Source organism: Amblyomma maculatum, chromosome 1, assembly GCF_055883805.1.
Source record: "Amblyomma maculatum isolate TAMU_Amacu chromosome 1, ASM5588380v1, whole genome shotgun sequence".
Classification (NCBI taxonomy): domain Eukaryota; kingdom Metazoa; phylum Arthropoda; class Arachnida; order Ixodida; family Ixodidae; genus Amblyomma; species Amblyomma maculatum.
In genome coordinates, this window is record NC_139344.1 from 6,458,240 (window position 1) to 6,483,381 (window position 25,142).

At 44.2% G+C, this 25,142-nt stretch overlaps 2 protein-coding genes across 2 annotated transcripts; both read left to right on the top strand.

Annotated features, from left to right (window-relative positions):
* The first annotated feature begins 4,553 nt into the window (after positions 1-4,553).
* LOC146201564 (uncharacterized) lies at positions 4,554-11,032 on the top strand. Its single transcript, XM_084587647.1, has 4 exons — positions 4,554-4,841; positions 6,015-6,243; positions 6,841-7,299; positions 10,923-11,032. Exons 1-3 carry the CDS (start codon positions 4,815-4,817, stop codon positions 7,293-7,295), a joined length of 711 nt encoding a protein of 236 aa, XP_084443773.1. The 5' UTR covers positions 4,554-4,814; the 3' UTR covers positions 7,296-7,299; positions 10,923-11,032.
* A 2,183-nt stretch (positions 11,033-13,215) lies between these two features.
* On the top strand, positions 13,216-24,920 carry LOC146201565 (uncharacterized). Its single transcript, XM_084587646.1, has 2 exons — positions 13,216-16,395; positions 23,506-24,920. The coding sequence occupies exons 1-2, from the start codon at positions 16,237-16,239 to the stop codon at positions 24,094-24,096; spliced, it is 750 nt and encodes a 249-aa protein (XP_084443772.1). The 5' UTR covers positions 13,216-16,236; the 3' UTR covers positions 24,097-24,920.
* Positions 24,921-25,142: the final 222 nt, after the last annotated feature.

Below are 25,142 nucleotides of genomic sequence, written 5' to 3' on the forward strand. Positions count from 1 at the left end.
TCATCATCATCGGCCGGACTATACCCCTGCAGGGCGAAGGCCTCTCCCATTTTCTTCCGGTTAACCCGGTACTGTGCTAGCTGCATCCACTTGACCCCTGCACATTTCTTAATCGCATTCACCCATCTAATTTGCTGCCGCCCCCTGCTACTCTTACCTTCCCTCGGAATCCAATTGATTACTCTTAGAGACCATCAATTATCCTCTTTTCGAACTAAATGCCCTGCCTATGCCAATTTCTTGTTCTTACGTTCGACTGGAATATCAGTGACTTGAGTTATTTCCCTGACCCACTCCAAACGCTTCTTAACTCTTAACGTTTCACCTACCATATTTCGTTCCATTTTTTTTTAATGATATCATACGATATTTTTTCAACCACCGAATTCCATAATTCTACAAGCCTTACAGTTTCTCGAAGCAGGCTTTCAAAGCAATTTTTTTCGAAGCTGACTCATAAGCTATAGCTCCAGACACGCCAGTGAAGAAGGGAAGCTTAAGTTGATTTGTATTATGTTAAATAAACGAACCCAGGGCTGTACGATATCGAGGCCCCGGCGACTGAGTGGGAGAGGGAGATGCCGTGCAGCCAGCATCTACAGGAGTAGCCGATGCTCATCTACAGGGCCAAGGCTGCCGCTCAATACAAAGGAGTCTCCCTCCACACCTTTCCTTTTTGGCTCAATGAAGCATTTTACATTAAAAAAACAAAACAAACGAACATGATAGAAATTGTCAGCATGATTTTTTGCACTTCCTCCCATTGTTCTTTGTTTGCAAATACTGCCGCCAGAGTGACATCAATTCACAGAGGATGGATACGTTGCACCAAGTCTTCTATATTAGGCACAGTGAATATTTTGTCAGCCGTTTATTAATTTTTGATCTTGGTTAGCGGTTTATTTTAGACAACAAAATATTGACTAAATGAATTTCCAGTCAATTTCTCTTTTTAAAAGTGATAGCTGTCAAGGGAAATTATTACACTATATGGTTAAGGAGTCAAATTATGAAACAACAGGAAAACCTAGTGCTATGACCTATACACATAATAAATCTGGCACTGCAAGCACCTCTTACGATATAGGTAACACAGATATTACATGATAGTCACAATGCTCTTGCAGGCTACATATCTGTGTCCTAAATCTTCTTTTTTTTCTCTAATACATATTTTTCCTAGAAACAAGTTGCGCACAGAAGGACACACACAGGAAAAATAAACACAGGTAGGCAGAAAGAGCGTTCTTTCTGCCTACCTGTGTGTATTTTTCCTGTGTGTGTCCTGTGCGCAACTTGTTTCTACAATAGTATGCACCAACTCTCCCAACAAGAAGTTCTTCTAAAATACATATTTTTCGTTGATACATATGGTGCGACCCTCGAAAGTAATAAAGTGAGTGAGTGAGTGAGTGAGTGAGTGAGTGAGTGAGTGAGTGAGTGAGTGAGTGAGTGAGTGAGTGAGTGAGTGAGTGAGTGAGTGAGTGAGTGAGTGAGTGAGTGAGTGAGTGAGTGAGTGGGGAGGGAGGGAGGGAGGGAGGGAGGGAGGGAGGGAGGGAGGGAGGGAGGGAGGGAGGGAGGGAGGGAAGGAGGGAGGGTGGTTAGTGAGTGAGAGTGAGTGAGTGATCTGTAGAAAAAGTTCTCGCGTGAACGCACGAAGGCTATTCGCAGGAGTGCCAATGTGTCGCTTTCCTTGTCGTCTGTCTATATTCGCTGTATTACAAGACAGAAATGTATCACCCTGCCCACAAAGTCTCCCTGAAATTCATAACAATGACGAGTGTTAATTGGTGACATAACAAGATATCTGCTTTTTGTACGCTACCTGGAGTTTGGTATATTTTTTTGAATATTGTGCTTTTGTACCCCCTATAGATCGGGGATTTATTATTCGTTTAGTCGCCAAGCAATGTGAGTTATCCTCCGTGCCGCAGTTACACAGTAGTTGATTGCTCACCAAGTTACGCAACAATTTTTGAAAACGCTTTGTCGCCCTTGAACTCAGTGTGAGGGGCAGATTCGGGCATTTTGATTTGACTACCACCGACTAATCTTGACTTTACCATCCCCAAGCTTCTTTCTTTCAAGATAGAAAGTTCGCCGAATAAACAGGTAAGTCTTGGTCAAAAGTCCAGAATCAAAGTATTTCACCCGCAAAATGACGCTGTCACGGCGCCATTAAAGACAAAAGGGGCTTGAAATGCTATGAGACAGTTTCTTGCTGCGGAACGAAAACATTTCTTAACATTTTAAATGTCATTTGGCCTTTAAGGACGTCGTGATGGCTCCATTTCGCTGCGGAGGCAATAATCCTGTGGCTTCAGCACTTTTGACCAAGGCTGTACCTTCGAACTTCAATCATTCAATTGAATCTTATTTCTATTCTGAAAATGAAAGGGGGCAACAGAAAAAAGCTGCAAAAAGCAGCCTGACGAAGCCCGTCCCCTTTCGGTACAGTCGAAAGCCATTAAAAATATAAACTATGAAGTTGAGGTCATGAGTTTACAAAAACATATCACAATGAAAAAAAAAAATGAGAAACGTTCAACGCTGCTGAACCGAATGTGGAGCGAAAGCATTAGCGGCGGGTGACCCAGCGTTCGTCTTCTTCTTCTCCTTCTTCATATTCTTCTTCGACTTCTTTGTCTTCTTCGTCTTCTTCTCCGTCATATTCTTCTTTGTTGTCTCATTTTCTTCGTCTTCTTCTCGTAGCTGCGCCTCTTCATGACGTAGCTGCGGCCACCCGAGGTCTCGCTTTGCCTGTGTGCTGCTTTCGCAACAAAAGCGCAATCTAAAAGTTTACACAAGGGACACAATAGACCTTTTCACAAATTGCAGCGCCGCGCCATCCCCTGGTGGATCCGCGCAAAGCACGATGGGAGAACGGAGCGATCGCCTCCCGCGTCGGCTGCTGGCAAAAGTTTTGGCGCGCTGTGCCGCATCTTTCTGCCATAATGCGTATTCTCTGCGCGCTGTTGCTTCCTTAAAAAATGCAGCTAGCACCGGATTGCTTTGATGGTTAGCTGCCAGTCTTTATGTAGTTATTTCGTGACTTTTGAAATGAAAGCTTCACTACGCCTTATAAAGTCAAGGTCGCCGTGTGTGGCACACGCCGCAACAGCGGGCTCCGCCTCTGAGCTCCACATGCGCGCGTCGGCGCGAAAAGGAAGAGAAGGGTTGTTTCCTTACTGCGCGTGTGCGCGCCGCCACGAAGAGCTGCAGTGGGCGAACTCAGCAGTTGTCGTGTCGGTTGATGATGCATGATTTTAGAACAAAACAACCAACTTTGCAACACGATGCAAAGGAGTGGTAGGTACAGCCTAATTAAAAGAAAACAGCGGGAAGCAGCAGCGCAACAAGGACGCCGAGATGGCAGAGTAAACTTCGCCTGAGAACCAGCAGAGTTGAAGAGACGTGAGCGCGGCGGCGCTCCACTTCACCAGTGGGTTTTGCGCGGCCGCTCGGTGGCGCGGCGGAATTACTGAAAATGTCTTTTGGTGGGCAACCATATATAGGGTACAATAGATAATACTTTGTCACTACAGTGTATTATAGAAGGAATAAAAAAAACATGAAAAACGTGAACACGGAAAACGATATACTCTGATGGTTGCGCCCAACGAAAGATAAAGATAAAACTGAACTCTCATATTGTCCCGTCCTAGTCAAAGGACGGGACGATAACAGTGACCGCAGGTCAGCAGGGCAGCAGCAGGAACCAGCGCGACGACGGGGATCCTCAGAACACCGAAAAAGGGTCGCCCGTACCGGCGTCTTCTTTCTTCGCAGAACACTCGTACTTTTTCTTCTTCGGCTACAATATTATCGGACGTCACTAAGGGGCAGAATAAGGCAGCGATGAGGGAGGAGAAAGAGGAGGCACACTTTAATAAAAACTGCATTCGCACTGGGGAAGCCGCCTAGAAGCAAAGGAGCTCTGGCATAACTGAACACGACCAATATCGTGAACAATATCCGGTTCATCAAAATGTCGCTTCATATAGGTGGGATTACTTGAAAAAAAAAAAAAAAAAAAAACTCGTTTTCACCAACACAACAAAACATAGCTGGCGAAGCTTGTAAAAACTGTAACACACATTTCTAGCTAGCATCTCTCATTATACACTGCGCTTCCATTTAAGGCACTAGCGTTCCACTCTATCATCAGTTGCATTTGGTCCAAAACGTTGCGCGCTTGTCACCCAAAATGGTTCAATAATCGGTACTATCTGAAAGCACGTGCATTGGGTGTGCCACTAAAAAAAAAAATGAAAAGAAACGCACTCTTACATGTGTGGACAGCGCGCAGGAAGCGCATCCGCAGAACAACTTCCCCCACGTCCTGAGGCTCCGGTATCTCCTGTGTGCAAGTCCAGGCGCGGTTAGGAAGTGGTGCGAGGAGGCACCTGCTAAGGATGAGACTCGAAGATGGGTTGGGCTCAAACCGGCTTCCCTTCTTTGCTTCCACTCTCCCTGAGACGGGCTGCGTAAAGCTTTTACTGCTGCTTTCTCCCTCCCCTCACGCGTGATAAAATGGGGTGGAGCTCTCCGCGAGCATTCAAGGCTTCACCGCTGTAGAGAAATTTTGAACAACTTGGAGTTAAAGAAAAGGATTATCAGAGTTGATAACAGCTGAAGGGAAAGGTCACGCTAAAGAACTAAGTAGGACGCCACACCGCTAGCTGACTGAGTTGTCAAGGAAGTCATTGCCACCAGACAAAGTCACGAGTCTTCCGGAGCTGTGGGTCGTAGTACTTAAGCTGCAACGAAGAATTCAGCCTTTGCAGACCAACGCCAAGTGAGAAAGGAACGAGATGATGAAGAACGTTGTCCCAGCGCTCGTGAGTGTGAACCTTTCTTCGCTTCTTTGCAACTTCTAAATCCAAGCTCATTTGAATGCTCCACCTGTCAGAAAACACAAAAGATACACATCTTGTTAGTTTAGTAATGCGGACATCTTATGGTTATGCGGGTGATCATAGTTAGCTGTACCGCCGTGTGTTTTTGCAATCACTGCATTTTTTCGCGCATGAGTGTGCGTTCCTGCTTTGGAAGGTTTAGCGCAATGCACGAGGCTCGGGTTATTTGCACGAGATGGTCGAGTAACCGCACCCCTGCAGGGTGGCAACTCGTTCTGGTAGCCCTTGCGGAGTGCCGCCCTGCATCTTGGTCACGCTCGGACTGACGCAGCCTCAATGGATCACAAAGGCTAATGCATTTAGGGATTTGAGAGAGAAACAAACGAGGCAACAAACTTGGTGGTGCAATCGGCCGGTCGATCTTTGAGAAGAGCATCGTCAGGGCTCGCATTTAAAGCTGCTGCTGTTTCCAGGCTAGTCGTTCAAGGCAAGTTTTCGACTTCAATTAGACGTTTACAAAGCGGTAAATAGAACATAAGAATTGAAAGTGTAATCAGGGCGATATTCGTCACAAATATTAAAGCACGGACCCAGCATTGTAAAGTTGGTTACTGCTGACGATGATGACTTTACAAATTAATTTCTGTTACAATGCATGGCATGGCTTCTGAATTCCTGGATCAACTTTTCTCTTTGTTCTTCAATCGGTGGCAAAGTATTCGACAAAAATAAGAAATAAAATTTACATAGAGATGGATATCCGGGCGTTCACATACGTGCTAGTTTATTAGAACAATGTCAGTAGCAATTTAAGCAGTTTGTTAAAAGACGGTGCGAGCTTTATTGAAGCCTGATACCAATGGGACATAATTATATTGTAGCGCGCATTCTAGAATAATTTAGAAATCCTCCGACTGCGTGCGGGGCGTGAGTAATGGGGCTTTGTCGTGCTCAAAGCGTAATATTTGTCACCAGGCCCACATTCATTACGAACGTAGCGAACCGCAGTCGTCTTGGCGAGTGGTTTCATGCCCGGAATACGCGAAAATCTCAATATGTAAAAGCAGTGTGCGTTCAAAAGCTCGTTGCATTCAACATTAGACAGAAAATACCGTGATATGTATGACACCACATAACAGCCTTGCTTCGTTGCAGGCTCTAGGAGCACTGTTCGTGCTTCTGGCCGCTAGTCATCCTTTACCTGAGGACCCCGAGTCCGAGCCTGTCGCCGAAACATCCCAGGATGACATAGCTCAAGCAGTGAAACAGGTGTCCGGCGACGGCGTAGCTTCGCCCGGCGCATCCGTTGAAGCAGCCGCCGTTGAAACCACAGTGGACGCAGTGCCTGGTGAGGCTGCTGTCGAAGACGCCCGGTCAGCAGAGGGTAAAGCTTTTTATGTTTGTTTTATTTTATGAAAGTGATGATGGTTTTCTGCGCGAAAAGGCTAAATGTATTATTTTCACTTTTATTACATATAGTAACAGAAAATAACCAACATGGCAACCAAAATTGCTATTGGCAAACCGAAAAAATGGCGAAAAAAAAGCACGCTACGCATTATTGTAATAAAAAAAAAAGTAGAAAAAAGTGTTCTTTAAGCGCATATTTAGGTTTCCTAACGTCATTCTGCTTTTTGTTTTTATATCTAACTTTGCTACAGTGTTAATGCATCTACTTATAGTAGAGCACCTATAACTTCGGTTTACTCAGCGAGGCACCCACACTCTTTTTGCAATATATCTGCGTCTTTTTTACTGTGCCATCAAAAGCGAATACAGCCGGCACCGTGACTGAGAGACGATCTCCAGTAAACACCACGTTTCCTCCCAATATCTTCATCAGTTTTTCTAATAACGTGGTAAGCTGTAGCACTACAACTTGTCTTCAGAACTACTCCGGAAGGCGGCCTTCGCAGTGCAAAAGTTGATGTTTCCCCTAGCGGCAATCACAAGTGCGCACTGCTTTCTCGATTTGTCCCAGGAGCGTCGGAAGTGGCTGCGGTAGCCAGCGGCGCTGACGGGCCTCTCGAAGTGCCGCTGGAGGCCGGAGCTGCCGCTGTCCCTCATGTTTCGGGAACCGTGTCAGGGCCACGCTACGAGCATGAGTCGCACCAGCAGGCAGAGCGGAAGGAGGCATTCAACGAGGCGGCCCAGGCAGCCCAACAGGGCAGCCATGCGGCAGAGTCCGGCGAGGCCTTCAAGAAGTCCGAAGGTTTTGAGAACCAAGGCGGGTTCCGCAAGCAGGACGGCTTCTCTGAGAGCAGCAGCAACCGCTACGGGTCCGGGTTCTTCCAGGGAAACGAGGGCCAGCATGAATTCGACCGCGGAGATCAGCAGTCATTTGGCGTCGCTGGCTACGGCGTCCACAAATCGCAGGCCGGCGTAGCCGGAGGCCCGAACTACCTGGAGCTGTTGAAGGTTGGCTTCGTCCCGTGATCAGGTACGAGATATTTAAGCTTGCGCGGAAAAAGAGGGAGCATCGTAATATGGCTCGAACGAGGTTAGCATTCACTCCGGGAGCACATTTCACTATTTTTTCGTGTTGAAGCGAATAACTCCACCCCCTATACCATGCAGTTTTATAACCTGTTCGGCCGGTTTTCTTGCAGACATATTTCCCTCGTTCATTGATCCGCACATTCTTTTCGAATCGGCCATCTTTCATTTCGGAGGAGAAGGCTATACTTTATAATCTACATATAAGCGCTGCTTATGCTACCCATGCATGCAAACGATTCGGTTTACTAGTGTTAGTGCGTGATTGGCAATCTGATGAGATAAATTGTATGCTTACTTAATGCATTCTTTCCGAATGCAGTAGCTAATCTAAACCTTCAGGCACTTAATGTCTAAGATAATGTTGTCCATAGATCTGTTGATCTCAGGACATTGTCTTACATACGATTGCATTCAGCAGCTTCAACACAGGAAGTGTCCAACACATAGAAGGAAAACACTTATCCTCATTTTACTTTGGTTATTTGTCTGTGCATCTCGTGACCCAATAACAGCAACCAGGATGCCTCCAAAAGCAGTGAGCTAAACCAATAGCAATCCAAAATTCTGCTTGTGCATCAGCTAGTCCGGAAAAATCAGCTCTATATTCGATAACGATAAGTCAAGCTCAAAAGAACAAAACTGTACTGAGGGCGTCCTTGAAAGCAGCGTGTAAGTTTATCGGCCAATGTATTTCGTATGAGTTGGAACGACCTTTGGGTGAGCGACGCTTGTGGCGCTTGTGGCACCTCAAGACCGATACGACAGAGCGCTCACTTTTATCTTACTTGTTAGGTTAGCTTACTTGCTAACCTTTATCTTTTTTCTCGTTCCCAAAATTCGAGACTCAAATGATCAGAGCAGAGCCGCTTTGGTATGTTCTTAATGTGAGGAGGGAAAGAAAATGAAAAATAAAATTGAAAAGCACGAAAAGCGCCATCACCTTTAACTCGTCAAAATTATCGTTAAACGCATAAATAAACGCAAAATTGGCCTCTCCTGTTGCTCCTTTAATGTTAATGCTAAAACAGTAACATCGACAGCCGACTAAAATGCCGGAATAGTCTGCATGACCGCCTTCGACGAGTGTAACTATACCCCTCTCTAAAAGTAACTTCTAAGGGTAAATCCAACTGATCGCAGAATCATCGCATCTGGTTTCGTGAACAACCTGTCACCTAAAGAAACAACATGATGCACGGACGAAACACGCAGGAGAAAAGAATGCACGCACCAAAAACACAAGCTTTAACTTGGAGAGAAACGTAAGGTAACACGAAGGTGGGCGATCCCCGAAACACAGAATAGTCAGTGTAAAGATAAAAATGGCTCAAAAAGGAGACGCAGAATTGAAATTAAAAACGATAAAAAGCAATGTCATGTGAAAACGGTAATTTTTTCTATTTCCACAATGGGTGGGTACAGCGTTAAAGCAAAAAGACGCAAGTGGAGAAAAAACAAAGTTAGAAAGGTGATTAGGAAAGATTAAAAACGAGAGCAGAAAGAGCAAATGGAAAGCAGTAAGCATTTGCCGTGACCTTCAGGAATTTCAGCTCGTACTTCGACAAACGCAGGGAAGGTCGGCTTACACATTGTGTATTTGCATTATGGATGTCAAGTGGGGGGTTCCTGTAATATTCTGGACAACGCACCTCGTCCTCTGCCGACAACCATGAAACGATTGTAAATGGGAATACAGTTGTCATCAGTGGTGTAATTCTGCTTTATTTTTATTTCTTTTTTATTTGGGGGAGGGGGAGGGCGGTATTTTTTACAACGCTAAGCGCGGTGCCTGAAAATACTAATATTACTGTGCGTTACGGTCGCACACATCCCCTGTGTTTCTCGAAGAATGGACTGGAATTCTTGAGGGCCAAAACAAATGCTTGGTGTTCTCTGCCGGCTCTTCGTGTTCTCGCTTTTAATAGCTTGAGCTCACCTTTGTTGGCATTGTTTTTACTCGGCCCTCGTCTATTTTTCTTCAACGCTTTCACTCACCCTTTCTCTCTGCGTATTTATTGTTTTCACGTCTTGTTTTCTTCTGACAAAAACCATTCACTCCATCGATGAATTTTACTTTTAGCAACTACTCTGTTTTTTGGTGATCGCGCAGAAACGCCTCCGCTCCACACCTTCATACTACCGCATACACGTTTCGCTCTTAAAACAAGCTTCAATCCTCGGTCAGCGCTTGTAACCGTTTTTTTCTTCCTTTGTATTTCGTCCGCATTTTCTGCGCTGTCTCTTTAGGCCCAAAGCCTTGCTCTTGCGTCCTTTCAATTTTATTTTTAATCTGGTTCATGTGTAGCTTCACTAGCGCTCAGAGCACCCTTTTTATTTTTGTCCAACTAATTTCGTCCAGCTTGGCCAATAAAAATCCTTTCACATGATACCGAAACTGGTCAACAACCTCTCATCGCAAGGCACAAAAGCTGGGGACACGTGAGCCTTCCATTAAGGGTGTAACGTGAAAGCTTCGATGGATCCCTTTCAGCGGCCTGTGGTCCTCTTTGCATGTCACTTCGTAAACACGGACACTGTTGTTTTTTCTTCTTCGTTTTGTGTTTATTTCTATTTCCTTATTTACTGCGAGACACACAAGGCCTCGCATTAACTGAGCCGAACGAATGTGCCCCAGGAGCAGCGTGTCCGACTCACGACCCGCTGGTCATTTGTTTTATTCTCATTTAAAGAAACCATTTCTTTTATTGTACTTTATTTTCTTTACATTCGTACATCTCATAATGGCGTTTGTGTCATATTTCCACCTTTTAATCGCAATTTATTTGATGTTTTAGCCGCTTTCAGTTCTGTGTAACGTCACCAGCCTTTCGACCAATTCAGATTTTACCCGCCGGGGTGGCGCAGTGTTTACGGCGCTCGACCACTGTTCCCAAGGATGAGGGATCGAATCCCGGCCTCGGTGACCGCTTCTCGGTGGAGGCGAAAGGCAAGGCGCCTGTGTGCTGTGCGATGTCAGTGCGCGTTAAAGAACCCCAGGTAGTCTAAATTTGCGGAGTCCTCCACTACGGCATCTCTCATAGCCTGAGTCGCTTTGGGACGTTAAACCCCACAAACCAAACCAAACCAATTCAGATTTTGTCGACAGCCAAAAACTACTGCACCGAGTTATCCGATGCTATCAATTAAAGCCACTGCAATAAATGGAGCTCAGCAAGAAGTGTTTCCATCGGGTTGTTTACACAGTGTCCCGGGGCTGACGCTTCAATATTTCAAGTCGTCAATTTACTACAATGGCTAAAGTTGTAACAATTAGTGTGTAACCATGATCGGGCTCCTAAGTAAAGTTCATCAAAATCCGCACGAATGATAAATAACAAATATTTGCTCAATTATATCTTAATGTGATAAGGCGTTATTAAGAAGTGGCTGGAATAATTGTCACTTATTGATTCTCGATGGCGCCAAAAAATCGCAAAAAGAAGGTAAAGAACAATAAAAATTAAACAAGAATGCTTGTACTTAGCGCTTCTTTCAGCCGTTGATAGTAAAGAAATTTTTGTGTAAGTTAATAACTGTACTAATTAAATATGCATGTTTCTGCAGGTGGTACAAGATCTCCCAGGCAACGAGTGAACTTTCTCTTGTACAGTAAAACGAAGTAATGTCGTTCTATAATCAGATTTGTTTCTTAATAAATTCTCACAGACTTTCCAGTGGTTTTCCTTTTTTTTTTTTTCAGCGTCAACTGCATGCCGCTTATCGAATTTCCGTCAGGTGTAGCTATTGTTAACATCCGGTGCTCATAAACTTTCAGCACTGGACGTGAATCAACGCATCCGAATGTAAGGTTTGGCACATTCCGAAAAGTTTTGCTGAAAAAATTAAAGGGTCATATATTGCAGTGCTAACTCTTCTCTCGTAAGCAAGGTGCAAATTTTCGTATTTAAAAGAATAGTTGTTACTATATTACCCTCCTAACCACGCAGAGCTCCGCCGAAATGCCACGTTCCAATGCTAGCTATCCATTCATTTTCTTTCTTTTTCTTTAAGAACTAGTTAATACGTGGAAGTACTGAATTCAGCTGACAGCTGATCAAAACACAGAACCCCGCGCGTGTTGGTGCAGTGCTTAGGGCGCTCGAATATCGCGCCCAAGGATGCTGGATCGAATCCCGGCCTCGGTGGCCGCTTTTCGATGGAGGAGAAAAGCAAGGCGCCCGTGCGCTGTGCGATGTCAGTGCACGTTAAAGAACCCCAGGTGGTCTAAATTCCCGGAGCCCTCCACTACGCCGTCTCTCATAGCCAGAGTCGCTTTGGGACGTTAAAACCCCACTAATTTATCTATTTATCTATTTATTTACATATACCTTACAGGCCTCCAGAGAGGCATTGTAGTATAACGTAATTAAACCAAACCAAACCAAAGCGCAGAAGAGCTTTACTGCTGAAGCACTGCAAATGGATACATCCGGATGGCCGGGTGCCATCTGGATCCCTGAAGGCCACCGGTGCATGCGTAGAGTCCATCAACGAACTAAATGTACCGCCATCTCCTCTCTCCTCCTCCAGCGCCGCCGCTCCTCCTCTCGCTTTTCGACCATGGCTCCCTCAGCGCGGGTTACAGCTAAACAGACGCTCTCCAGTAAAGGGCTGGCGCTATAGATTTCGTTCGAGGTTTTTCGTACATATTTTTACCCTACTCTGTTCACGTTATATTATGATAGACTGCAGCAACAATAAGAGGCAATGTATTTAAGGCGCTGCACTTGAATTTTTCCGCTTTTAGCTATCAGACGCTGTGCCACGCAGCACGCAACCTCGGCACACGTTCACTTTAAACCACCTCTTCCGCCTGGCTGCCGCTCATCGGCCACCAGCCGAATTGCACAAAAAGGCCTTCAACTAGGCTGCGAAAGCGAATCATCCACCCGCAGTCCCTACTTTGTTTTTGTTTTCTAAAATTGGCGGCTCTGGGAAAGCATTGTGCATGTATTCCTCACAGCCAGTGCTGTGACTTTCAACGTGACCATTTTTAGTTTCCGCACATCAAGCTGCTATTTCAACGTCAGTGAGAACTTTAGCAATGAGACGTCAAAAGCACTAAAAACGTTTTGGGTTGCCCCCCCGTATATGCAGAAAACAACTTTGTCTCTTTGTGTGTTTTGAAGTCGTGCGTTGCGTGTTAGGAATAGTTCATGCAAAGGAAAGATGTCTCTCAACTTAAAATTTTAAGCGAAATGGCCTCGGTGTTTCCAGGACTTGGTGAGGTCTCCCAACCCTGAAACAACTTCTGAAATGAGGCCCACACAAACACATCTTCCCACACATAGGCGCGCGCGCTGATGTGCATTTGCATCAAAGAAAAACTTTACGATTCTAAAAAAAGGGCTGTAACAAAAGACACAATGATACGCTTTTTGCTTGGCATGCTTCAAAAATTTTCATTCAAGCTGTTTGCTGGGGGATCCATCGAAACATCAGCAAGTGCAAGAATTTGAATAACAAATAACCTGGCAAAATAAAGCGAGCTAACTTACTGTCATGTTATCAATATATGCGTAAATCTTTAAAGATTGTACTTTAAAATTTCCAGTGCCTCAATATAAGCGCAAATTGTCACTTTAGAGTTTAAGAGGCCAATGAAGTTAACGAAAATACAGGCTTACATAATGTGTGCATTTTCTTGCAAAATGACAAGGTACACAAGCTACGGGTGATTTTATATGAAATTGAGAGCACATTACACGTCAGATTGCCTCTACAACGGCATAATAAATAAAACAAATTTCCTCCTAGCATTGAATTTTGTCTCAGTGTGCTTCAGCATAAATATGAGAGAAGAATAGCGCAACTTCCGCATCATCTGTTCTCTTGAAGGCCACTTAGTATGTAGTTTGAATCTGCTACCCAGTTCCACTGTATTTATAATGCGCTGTCTGTTTTATAACGCTCGCTGAAGTTTGGGAAGGATTTTATTATAATTTATCTGTCACCTTAAACAACCATGTAGAGTTATTTTGCTATCATCTAACAAAAAATGACATGTCGCCTTTGTCGAGAGCCAAGTTTTTGGTTTCTGGAAGCGCTCTATGCCAATCGTCTTCCTAGCAGTGAAGGACACCTCCTACTCAGGCGTTGGTGGCAAACGCACCAAGAACGGACACTGGATATTTGTAACTTTTTAGGCAGTTTGTCATTTGTTGGTTGCCTTTGTTTTTATCATTTTGCAAGCGACGTGGGAGGAAAATATGACGCCGGAGAGGGTAAGTTTTGCATCTATGCAAATATGTCCCCCTTCAGCGTTGTTTTTTTCTTTTTATTTACTGCTTTTACTACTTTCGCTTCGGTATGAAATCTGTTTGTTAACCTTGCCCAGTTTTTGCCGAAAATCGCAGTGACCTCTGCTATGCACGTTATTCTCGTTCTCTAGTGTAGCTATGTTCAACTTCGCAACATTTCGTTGTCGTTCCATAATGCGTAACCACCTCAGAGTCTTGACAGCGTACCGTTCGGACAATCTGTTGGCTTTAAAAAAAAAATATAGTAACGAACGCACGAACAGGCATATGACAGCTGTTCCACCTGAAAACCACTCTATACGCGCATAGGCTATTCACTGATTTGCGTGTTTCGTCTCCAGTTTGAGCTTTTATTTTCTGCTTGGGGTTTTACTTATGTAGACTGTGACAGTGTCATTTATGACGGCATCGTTCGCAAACCATGCTTTAGATGCTCTATCAGTATTTAATAATGCCGCGACTATAACATTCGCAATTTTTAAGGCACATGAATACTGTTCTTGAGTGCCAATATGCGCCTAAAACATTATTTTTTGTTACTTTATTGATAGAAAATGTTCGAAGATAATTCAACCATGTGTAGAGCAATTATTATGCGATATATATATTTTTTTTCACGAATGAGGATGCTTATTTTCAGAAACTGCATAAATTTAGCAACATCTAGCGTATTTATGTAGAAAATAACAAAGTCAGGAATGATGCCAGTACTACAGTGAAGAGTCACCTTCCTGACAATTGTTCATGAACCCAAATGTCATTACAGTCTCGTCATTTAAACAAGGCCACAAATTTCGCCATCAAATTAGCAGTTTTCAAAAATAACATTTCTTTGGCAATAACAGCTAGGCAGTTCTTCCAGTTGTATTACGTTTTCCTGACCTCGGGAAGCTAAAAAGCTCTGTGGATGAAAAAAAGGATTGCTTTAATAAAATGGCAATCAGGGCCCGCACACTGGCGTCTTAAATTGCAGTCTTTGTGGGCGCTCGTAAAAGAGAATTGATAATGAGAGCACAGAGGGCTACGCAAAAACATCGGAATGGCGTCTACTTGCCCGTAAGGAGTTGAATGCTGGCAGTGCGCCCATGCTGAACTTGTCGACCAGAAGCTCGAGTTGTCTCCAGGCTCCAGATCATGCGGCGGCAAAATTCTTGGTTCACACAAAGACGCTCATTGAGTGGGTGTCGCTATCTCAGATAGTTTTCTTGCTTTTTTATTTTACTCCACTTCGGCTCTCTGCATACCACCACTCGGCCAGGACGCGCCGCTGATTTTTATCGGTACATAACCACGCAGCATCGAATGCCGCGTCGCCAGTACGTGGGTGTTTCGACGAGAAACTGGCTCTGGCAATGGCTCGCGGAAACAGGTATACGTAGGCCACTGAGGTGGCGAACACAGCGTTAAGCGCCCCACACCCTTCGCTGCGATCCAATGTTTAAACTTCAAGGCCGACACACTGCAGGAAGCACAGGGCTCCTTGGTCTTCGAGAAAGGCTACGAGCCTCCAGCCTGGCCGCGTCGTTCAGTAGACGGCATTCTTCCCACAGGCGTCGCGCTGTCTAAACGCGAAAACAACGTTTGCCGCTGTAGCAGCAGCATCCTACACCAACAAGAAAATAAACAAATACACGAAGCACGCAGCAAGCAAACTTCTCCAGTCACGACCGCTTCGAAAAGGAAGCGGCAATTTACGACGACGCGGCCTGCTCGAAAAATCATTGTCGCTCGCGTTCGGGCATCGCTATGTCATTGTTCGTTACCGTACTCACGCTAATTAGCCGCGGTGGCGGCGGCCCGCGGCCCCTTCGAGTAAGCCCCCTTTCGCTGAGACAACAAACGGCCAGAAGGCCCGAACGGTGGGGCTAAGTTGCGTGCAGGATGAGAAAGCCACTGGAAGCTGGACCAAACTAGGCGCCTCAACGGGGCCCTTTCATCCGCAGAAGCAAGATCATGGGTTCATTGTAGTTCTCATTATTCAACGAATCAAGGTAAGGAAAGAGACAAACGAAGCATAAATTTTATGTGTGCTAAAAAGTCTGTTCATCCGAAGCGATACATTTCTAGTTTCAATTCAGCGCCTCCCTCGTTTCAGAATCTTTTTTCAAGGTGAGTAAGTAGGCCCGGTGGTCTGGCTCCCGCAATCGATTTTTTTTTTAACCATACGAGATCACTTCTTGTACGCCTACGCTTACCCTGGCATGCCTATGGGAAATCGAGTGTTCTGCATTGAAGGGATTGTGCGCATAGGCTTATGTATCCTAGCGGTAATAAATCAGTGTCGCGAACAACACACTCCGGAATCTTTAACACCTGCTAAACAAAACCGGTCGTAATAGTTTTTCTAGTCACCCGCTTCTAACGCCCCAAATTCTCGAACTTGAAGTGAGAGAGGGAAGGTCTGGATGCTCGCCTCTCGGTGCTGTAGCGCGCGATCTTCTCACGGCATGCTGCGTCGCAGAAGCAGACATTAACTCTATCACGGAAAAACGGGCCCGCTAGCAGTGCACGTAACTATACAAAAAACGAGGACGTTAGGTGCGTTGGCAGGAAGGTTATCCCCAGGGCTGGGGACAGGCGGGCAATCGGCGCGAGTCGATATCTCTGCATAGTAACGAATGTGGCTGGCAAAGAGGCAAGCGCGACTCGAAGGACACGGACACCGCATAAAAAGCGCCAGCCAAACGCTGATCGGGCCTGTTGTCACTTCGGACGCACCCGCGAAGCTGTACGATTCCGCTCGCGTCAGGACACAAACAACCAAAATGGGCAGCCAGGTAAGAGTTTTCGAACGCTCTCGTGTCTGCCTTTGGAGACGCATACAGAGCGATGCGTGTCCAAAATTTCCCTGATTCAGTAACTTTTACCACTTTTTTAAACTGAACTTAACTTGAGTCTTGAACCTCGCGAATTATCTCAACGGAAGTCATGACCCAGATGTTTCCCTTGATCTGCACTGAGCCCCGTGATGCTTTGTGGACATATGCACTAGGGAAAGAAACAGGTTGGCGCAATACACGGAGCAGCCTCTAAAAAAAAACAAAAAACAAATATATCTACTCTTAGCTTTGTTGCAAAATGAGCAAACTTTAGGAATGAGAACTGCAGGAGGTGAGTGCCTTGACGTTAAACCCCTGCATTAGGGCACTGATTCTAAACTCTTTCGTAAGCTATATTTTAACATTCTGCTAACAAATCTTTATCTAACTGATGGCGAAAGATCCTGCGGCACAAACTGCCGATAGTTTAGCTGTGTGCATGGTAGAAAGGTTTTGTGCATCGACTATAAAAGCTTAAAGCGAAAGTATGCGATCAGAATAGTGAAATATCTGGCGATCAGAAACGCTTCTGCAACTACGAAATTGCACTTGAAATAAAATAACAGATAATTAAAACCTTCAACTATAAAATTGATGACGTTGCGGAGTGAAATGCATGCAATGCAGAAGAGTAAATTGTTGAAAATGAACTTAACGGCAGGAGTTTTGTTCGCAGCCTTTTAGAGCTACCTGAGCCGCAGATGTACCAAAGGCAAGTTTTCATTTATTTCCGCAATTATCATTCAGCTATTGGTATTGTATTAACGTTCGCCTTTTCTTTATTTTTCATTGGACCCAAGACTATTTTACTGGGTTTACTCAGCGTTCTGTCATGACTCATGAGCAAATCAGAAATGGTGAACTCCCTATTAACCATCGCTGACCATTGGATGCGATCAGGTTGATGTTCCATCCAATGGCAATGCAGTACAATGATAATGTGCTAGCTATGCCTGTGTGCTTCAGCTGACCCAGACCGTGGAGACTATAGATGAATTTCACCACTTAAAGAAAAAATGTGTGCGCGTCTGTGGGGGTGGACGTCTGGCGTAGGACTGCTCTTAGGGTGAGAAGAATCGGCTTGTTTTAAAAGGGCACGACAGGCTAACGCTTGTTTTTCAGTGGGGATGTGAGCCAAACTATCTCTTGTCAAGGTATTAAAGAAATTAACGATAGAAGAAGAAGAAAAAACATTGCTTTCTTGTTTGAATATAGCCGGCCTAAATGCCGGAGTAAAAGGGTTCGAAGCGCGCTTTAAAAGCATTGCCGATTCGTGACATCGGCGTGGAGGCGATTGTACAATAGGTGAATAGATTAACCAGAAGGGCTTTTTTTCTTTTTCGCACTCAAGAATTTTATTTATTATGTCTTCTCGGAGCAATGTATCCGGCCTTGTGCGCTCAGTTTGTTAGTAGGAATTGCTGCAAGGCATGCCATGTGTATATGACGACTACAACGTAATTCTTTTCTTCCGATTCAATTCTATTCTTGCTGTTCACCTGTCTGTCTCACTGACTGGAACGACAACGAGGGCACTGGGAAAAAGAAGCGAAAAGGGATCAGAATGAGCTATAGTTCAAATGGTATCATTATATAACCCGTTCCTTTGTATTATTGGCTTAAAAAGCACCGTACAAAGACTCGCAATTGACCTGCAAACATTCCACTGCAGTACGAAAACTTCCTGTTTATGTGCTCTCTCTGCAGTGATGCTTAATGGCTCTTTAATCTTGCTTGCTTGTAAACATCCATCTCTTAACTCAACCAGGGTATGTATGTATATATATATATATATATATATATATATATATATATATATATATATATATATATATATATATATATATATATATATATATATATATATATTTTGCAAATCTCTGGCACAAGCACCTCGACATGCCGGCGAACCAAATGGGGAGTAAACCGAACGACGCTAGTCCACCCGAGCCGATCCCACCGATTATAGCCCGCGGCGTCTCCACAGTGCCTCCGTAACGAGGCGTCAATTTCGTGCAAATCGACACTACTTGACCCTGGAAGCAATTCCTCTCCCGCAGAGTGCAGTAAAGGTAGCGATATGCCACTTCCTCGCCTTGGCAGAGGCTGCAATAACCTGAAAGTTTTCTTCTCTTTTTCTACCAGGACGTTACCTTCGCAAAAATGCTGGGAAAATATGGGAACGTTTCCTTCGATGTACCTCAGTGCAACCTTGAATGTGATTGTTATTTATTTGTTTTTATTGATTTATTTTGATCATACTGCTAGCCTCTTTTAGAGGCTGTTACAGGAATGGGCAAAACTGAACATAGAGATATACAGAACACTAAAAACAGGCACAAGAATTTCATGCTAAATACAAGTCACTTCGGCCGCAAAACAGTACAACATTTATGGTGTCCGTGTGGCAGTCTATTTAAGGAAAGAGTAATGTATACAAAAGAATATGTAATTACCCGATTACACAAGGCAAATATTCAAAAGTAAAAAAATTCACTCAGGAAGATTGTAAGAGAGATATGCACGAGAATCAAAACGCATGATCAGTTTTCAGTTCCTATAGAAATACAAGAAGTGACGGGCTGGTTCTGTATTATTTGATAATGCGTTCCACTCCCGAATTGACTGTGGAAAGAAACGTGTCACAATGAAATCTAATATCTGTTAAATGTTTAGAGTGTTTTGAAAGCGTGTTTCTTGTTGATGAAGGGGACAGGTAATGATCAACGTCCACTTTCAGATCTTGACTCTATAGTTGGTAGAGGAACTTCAGGCGTAAGAAATGGGCTCGGGTACTTAGGGTGGGAAGACAAGCTTTATTAAGGAGGCCCGTAGGAGAGTAACGTCTGCGATACTTGTTATAAATAAATCGAACGGCCCTTCTCTGACACCCTCTAGTTTGGCTATTAGTTGCTTCGTGTGTGGGAACCAGCAAATAATATTATTTATTTATTTATTTATTTATTTATTTATTTATTTATTTATTTATTTATTTATTTATTTATTTATTTATTTATTTATTTATTTATTTATTTATTTATTTATTTATTTATTTATTTATTTATTTATTTATTTATTTATTTATTTATTTATTTATTTATTTATTTATTTATTTATTTATTTATTTATTTATTTATTTATTTATAGGTACTGCGATCTGGTACAGATCATAGCAGGGTGCGAAAACCAAAAAGAAATACAAGCATATAAACGCACTCAAATTCATAAAATTTGCAGGCACTTTTCAAACATTAGTAAAGAACATTAGTATTCAAGTATAGAGCGAACCAAGGATATGTAAGCCAGTAACTTTGTAGCTTGGGAAGCCGGCGGAATTGATCGTTTGAGGGAGAAAAGTGCACTGAGAGATTGTATCTTCGCCATTACTTCTTCTTTTTTTTTTTTTTTTTTTTGCACTGCGCAAGCACTACTACTCGATGTATAACCGGCTCGCCATTCTCTGCATCGAGATACTGACAGGCGCTTTAAGACTCACTGTTTTCTAAGCAGGTATTTGGGTGAGATCAGAATTCTAGGAGTTACACGCGCTCCCCTAGGCCGTGCAGCCACGTTACGTCATGGTTAAAGTAGAACTTTGTATTTGTCTTTCTAGCAACTCGGGCAACATACATGCTCCTCCTCACTAACGTGTCTCTGGTAGATGAAGGCGAGATAACAGCGACAATCTCATTTACATCAGCCATCTATCAAGGTAAACTACGCCAAGCTAGTGCTTTCCAAGTTATACTAGGCTTAGCGACACGTTAAAACTGCCTTTTTTATTTTTTTTTGTCATGCCTTAGGAGTAAACTATTGGCCAAGATAAGCGGGAGAAAAATGGTTCAGCCTTGCGAATTTCTAATAGTATTCCGCGGGAGGCGATCGCAGACTGTTTCAATGCCAAAAGACGAAGAAGATTAGAAAGCTTAGCGAGGGTAAGCGCATGCCCACAATGCCTGCTGCTAATGGTAACATCATGAGGTCTGATTTTGTGGTTAATTGGAAGCAACCTCCGTCGACCATCGGCTGTTATGCATCGGAGCTCCAAGAAACTGCGATTAATTGCACATCTGTGGAAAGCAACCTAGCATACCTAAGATATCACGTGCAATCGAGGACCCTAGGCAATGTATGAATTTAGTTGTAATGGAGTGACCGCTGATTTACGTGCACCCAAACTCAACCATACGGCTACAACGTTACGCTATACCGCTTTCAAAGAAACTTCGTAGTTGAAGAATAGCCCGTCCTGATGCCAGATTTGAACCCGAAACCACCGCCTATACGGGGAGTCGCTCTCGCTCCACCAACCGAGCTAGCACGCAAGGCTAACACATCACGTAGTATTGCGAGAGCGAACTGACCCACACATCAAAACATTACGTCAAACACGCAGCAGATGCAATGCATGAGCTAAGCTATCTGAACTCTGAGGTACCACTTGCTTCCCGGAGATGTCTCGGCACTCAGTCGAACAGCCAAGCCGTAAAAACTGAGATCGTGGTAAGGCCAGCGCACTCCAACAGCCTACGTCACGACTACGGAATGGGTGAAAAAGAGCCAGCAAATGAAGCTGCGAGAGCAGATCTCAGTCCAGTCACGTGGTTTACCCTCACCACTTTTCTTATACGCGTGTGCGCAGCCTAAAGTTTCCAAACCGTAAGGGAAGCACTCACTTGATAACATGAAGGATCAATTCCCTTAACTTTCAAGGGCTTGGTAGCATCTATAAAACTGAAAAGGAAAAATAAATAGCTGTTTTAACCCAATAGTATAAACATTGCTAAATTAATTAATTACCACATTATAAGCACTGGAGCTTATAGGCACGTAGGTATGCAAGCAAGCTGGAGCCTATAAGCGCGCAATATAAACACGTAAGCAATGCTACACGGAGTCTCTGAGACTTCATAACCTTGCTTCTATTGCAGGATGCACGTGAAGTCTGCTTCCCAGGGTATAGGATGAAAAACCTGATATAGGATGAAGTGAAAAAATTACAAAGCTCGTGTGTTCCCAGCGGAGGTGTAAACATCCAATCGGACAAACCGAAGCAAATTTCTTAGCAGCTGTATTTTTATTTCCCTAGACTTTTCGCCAATAGACCATGGAGTTTGACGGGAAGGGCGGTGTACCGAAACAGGAGATGAACTGTGAAAGTATTAGTAATAACTTAACTTTTAGGATTTACATATTAAAAAAAAAAAAAAAAAAAGAAAAGCCATTAAACGCATTTACTACCGCGTTGGTGTCCAGCTCTAGAAATAAAATGCTTGCTGATACGGAACACAGTAAAATGTTAAAAAAGACTTGCAAATGTCGTTTTTCCCCCTCCCTCCCGTTTGTTAAAGTGCGATAGTGCATGGGTAAAGTGAGACGCCCTTCCAAAATTAGAAGCTTACTCATCCTTGGATTAAATTGATACGAACCTTGCTCCACGGACCAGGCACACAATGTTTGTGAGGCGACTGACATGACAAAGGTAGACGCAGGCCGGCATTGTTCTCTCATGACGACACTCTACTGTGCAGGCCCACAGCCAGTCTGTTCTCGTTATCTTTTGCATTTATTTCGTACCCTTGCCTTTCTTCACTATTGTTTTTTCTTTTCCTTGTTAGTATCCAAGCTCTTCCTTTTTCGCCCAGTCCTGTCGAATAGACTTGCGATTTGCTTGGATAGCACGCAAGGTAAAACGAGGTTCTGAACATGATTGTAGGCCAGAGCGATGGCTTCCTTCACTGAGAGAATGGGTCGTACAAACAATAACAGCTTTTTCCCGTGCAAAAGAGGGCAGCGCTCGCGTTTCCAATCAATTTTACGCTGTTCCTGCCTATTATACTCTTCCTTTTTCCTTACTCTTCTGTAATGGGCGCCTCTTGAGAGCTACTAAATGCTTGAGTGCACCGGCCCTACTTGGCGCTCTCCAGAGTTTTTCTCGCATTTTCAGCAATTTGAAGGTAGAGGATTGTTTTTTTTTTTTTTTTTTTTTTTGCATTAGGATTATTCTAAAATGATATAATAAGAAATAAATAACACCATTATGTTTAGATGCATGTCCCCCGAGAACACGTCGGTGTCGCGTTTTGCCTCGCGTGTAGCCTGCTGGTGAACTAAGCCTCGCTTAACGTGACACGCAAGTACAGTTTACCTTACGGGAAAACTTTACAACGAATAAGGTCAATAACGAGATTTAACTAAGCGCACTTTACGCTCCAGCACTCTTTGTCGACTGGGCTACACCGTACTGAATGAAGCGGCGCGCTGAAGATTACGCCTTTTTACGACTTTCTCGTTCGCAAAGACTGATTTCATATTTTTTTTTTTTTTGTAAAAAGCAATCTCTTCAGCCTTAAATTAAGCTTTATCGAGCGCAAGGCGAGTCGTGAAAGATTGATTTTAGTTTATTTCATTTTAACATCATATTATTTAGGCTAATTTATTCTATTCTAGTCTTGAAGTTCGGGGCCCTAAGAACGAAATTCTCGCATTTTGCCATATGTGTCGCTATTTGTTTTGCTCTCCCCTAATACGTGATGAGACTACGACCAGATGCATGCGTGTTTATAAGTCCGCCCTGTTTTTTTTTTTTTTTTGTTTTTTTGTTGTCGTTTTTTTTTAAGCACCTTAAACACGGGGCCGATAAACCAGCAGTTGACCTAAATCTTGGTCGTGATAGTTTCCAATCAGAATGTCCTCACCTGTCTAACGCGGTGTTGTATGCATTTCGCTGCGCCAGCTTATGTGATACATACACAAATATGAATTGCTTTCCGTAAGTCCTTCTCCTCGGCCCCTCTAAAGCATGACCCACAATTTTTAAAGTACTTAACTGATGAAGTGGAGAGGGAGGGGCATGATTGACTCCACGAGAACAAGTGAACGCACAGTGGTGAAAGCTTGCCAGTACTACAGAGGTGCGTTTCTGCAAGCCGCCATGCACAGTCTGCTCTTAGAAATCAAGGGCTGAGGAGTTTCACTGAAGCAGCTTCCTAGCTGAAGAAAACGGTCAAGAATGGTTTCTTGCGGACTCGAAGCAATGACGCCTTTCACTATTTCTTTTTATTTCAGGTGCTCGCTTGGCTTCTGATTGCTGCCTGTGTGGGGCAAGCATTCTCGGGGTACTTGGTTAGCCGTCGCGGTTACGGCGGTGGTGGATACGGCGGTGGCGGATATGGCGGTGGTGGGTACTCCGCCCGGAGCTACTACGGCGGCGGTGGCGGTGGCGGCTACGGTGGTGGCTATGGTGGTGGCGGTGGTTACAGAGCCACTAGTGCCTACAGAGGAGGCGGAGGTGGTTATTACGGAGGTGGACACGGCTCCGGAGGCGGCTACAGGTCCTACGGAGGCAGCTATGGAGGCTACAGCGGTGGCGGTTCCGGAGGTGGCAAGACGTACACGAGCAGCGTGAGCTACGGAGGTGGCAGATACGGAGGTGGCTACGGCGGTGGTTCATATGGCCGCAGTGGGTACGGCGGAGGAGGATATGGCAGTGGCGGCTACGGAGGTGGTGGTTACGGTGGAAGTGGTTACGGGAAAGGCGGCTACGGAGCTGTGAGGTCGTACGGGGGAGGAGGTTACGGTGGCGGCTATGGAGGTGGCTATGGAGGGGGTTACGGCGGCGGATCAAGGGGCTATGGGAAGTCATATTACAAGTGGTAACGAAAACCTACTTTTCTAAACAAGCATAAGTTGTCTGTGTTGTAGCAGTTCCCACGCCAAATGGCCTTTGACCTGAATAGGTGAAAGGCCAAATGGCAACGCAGAGATCATTGTCAGAGTTCACAGGCTTTCGAATGGATTCCACGATCGCTGCGGAGCTCGCACCAACATCGCACAGGTGCATCAACAGTGGCGTGGGAACTTTTGAAACAGATGGTACATCTCGCAATACCATGGTTTAATTATTGATATAAACAGCGCGAACACGAAAACAAGGGACAAGAAACAAGAAAGCCACAGTACATGCGCTGTACTATATCAATAATGAATAAGTACCAACTCGCCCAACATAGTATCTTGGTAAACCATGGTTTAAACCTGGAAACAATGGGAGTCTTGATCGCGTCTGTTTGTTCAGAAATTTTGCAGACGAACTCTGTCGAACTTTGTGCGCACGCATACTACATTTGTGCCTGTTGTTCTGTGTGATCTTGTAATAAATGTCTACGTGCATCTCACATATGTGTGCAAGAATAAAATAAAGAACTAGCCGCACCCCATACGCCTTTGTATCTTGCTGCTATGGACATGATCCTGTCCTTGCTCAGTAAAGTTATTGTCATTTCGCGGGAAGCGTGGCGTCCTGGGCCTGAAGAAGTAGGTAATGTATCTGTGTATCTGTGCTTAGAAGTGTATCTGTGTTTGACACTCAAAAATTTCTCCTTTTCTTTGTTATTTCTTCTTTACACTGATTTTGCCCATCCTGCTTGGACCAAAGAGGTCTGCAGTATCATGTAAATAAATAAAGTAATAAAGCACCATACCTACAGTATAAGTCGTATGAAAACCAGTTTGCATGTTTACTGTGGAGTCAAAGGCCACGCTGTGTTATTATTAAATAGATTGGAATCAGTTATAGAGCTGTTGCAGACGTTTCGAGAAACAAGAAAGCTCCCTCAAAACTCTACTGCAGCAATGCTGGCTTGCAATACCAGCTTGCAAAAAGCTGCCGTACGAATCGTCTAAAAAAAGAACCTTTGCAGGAT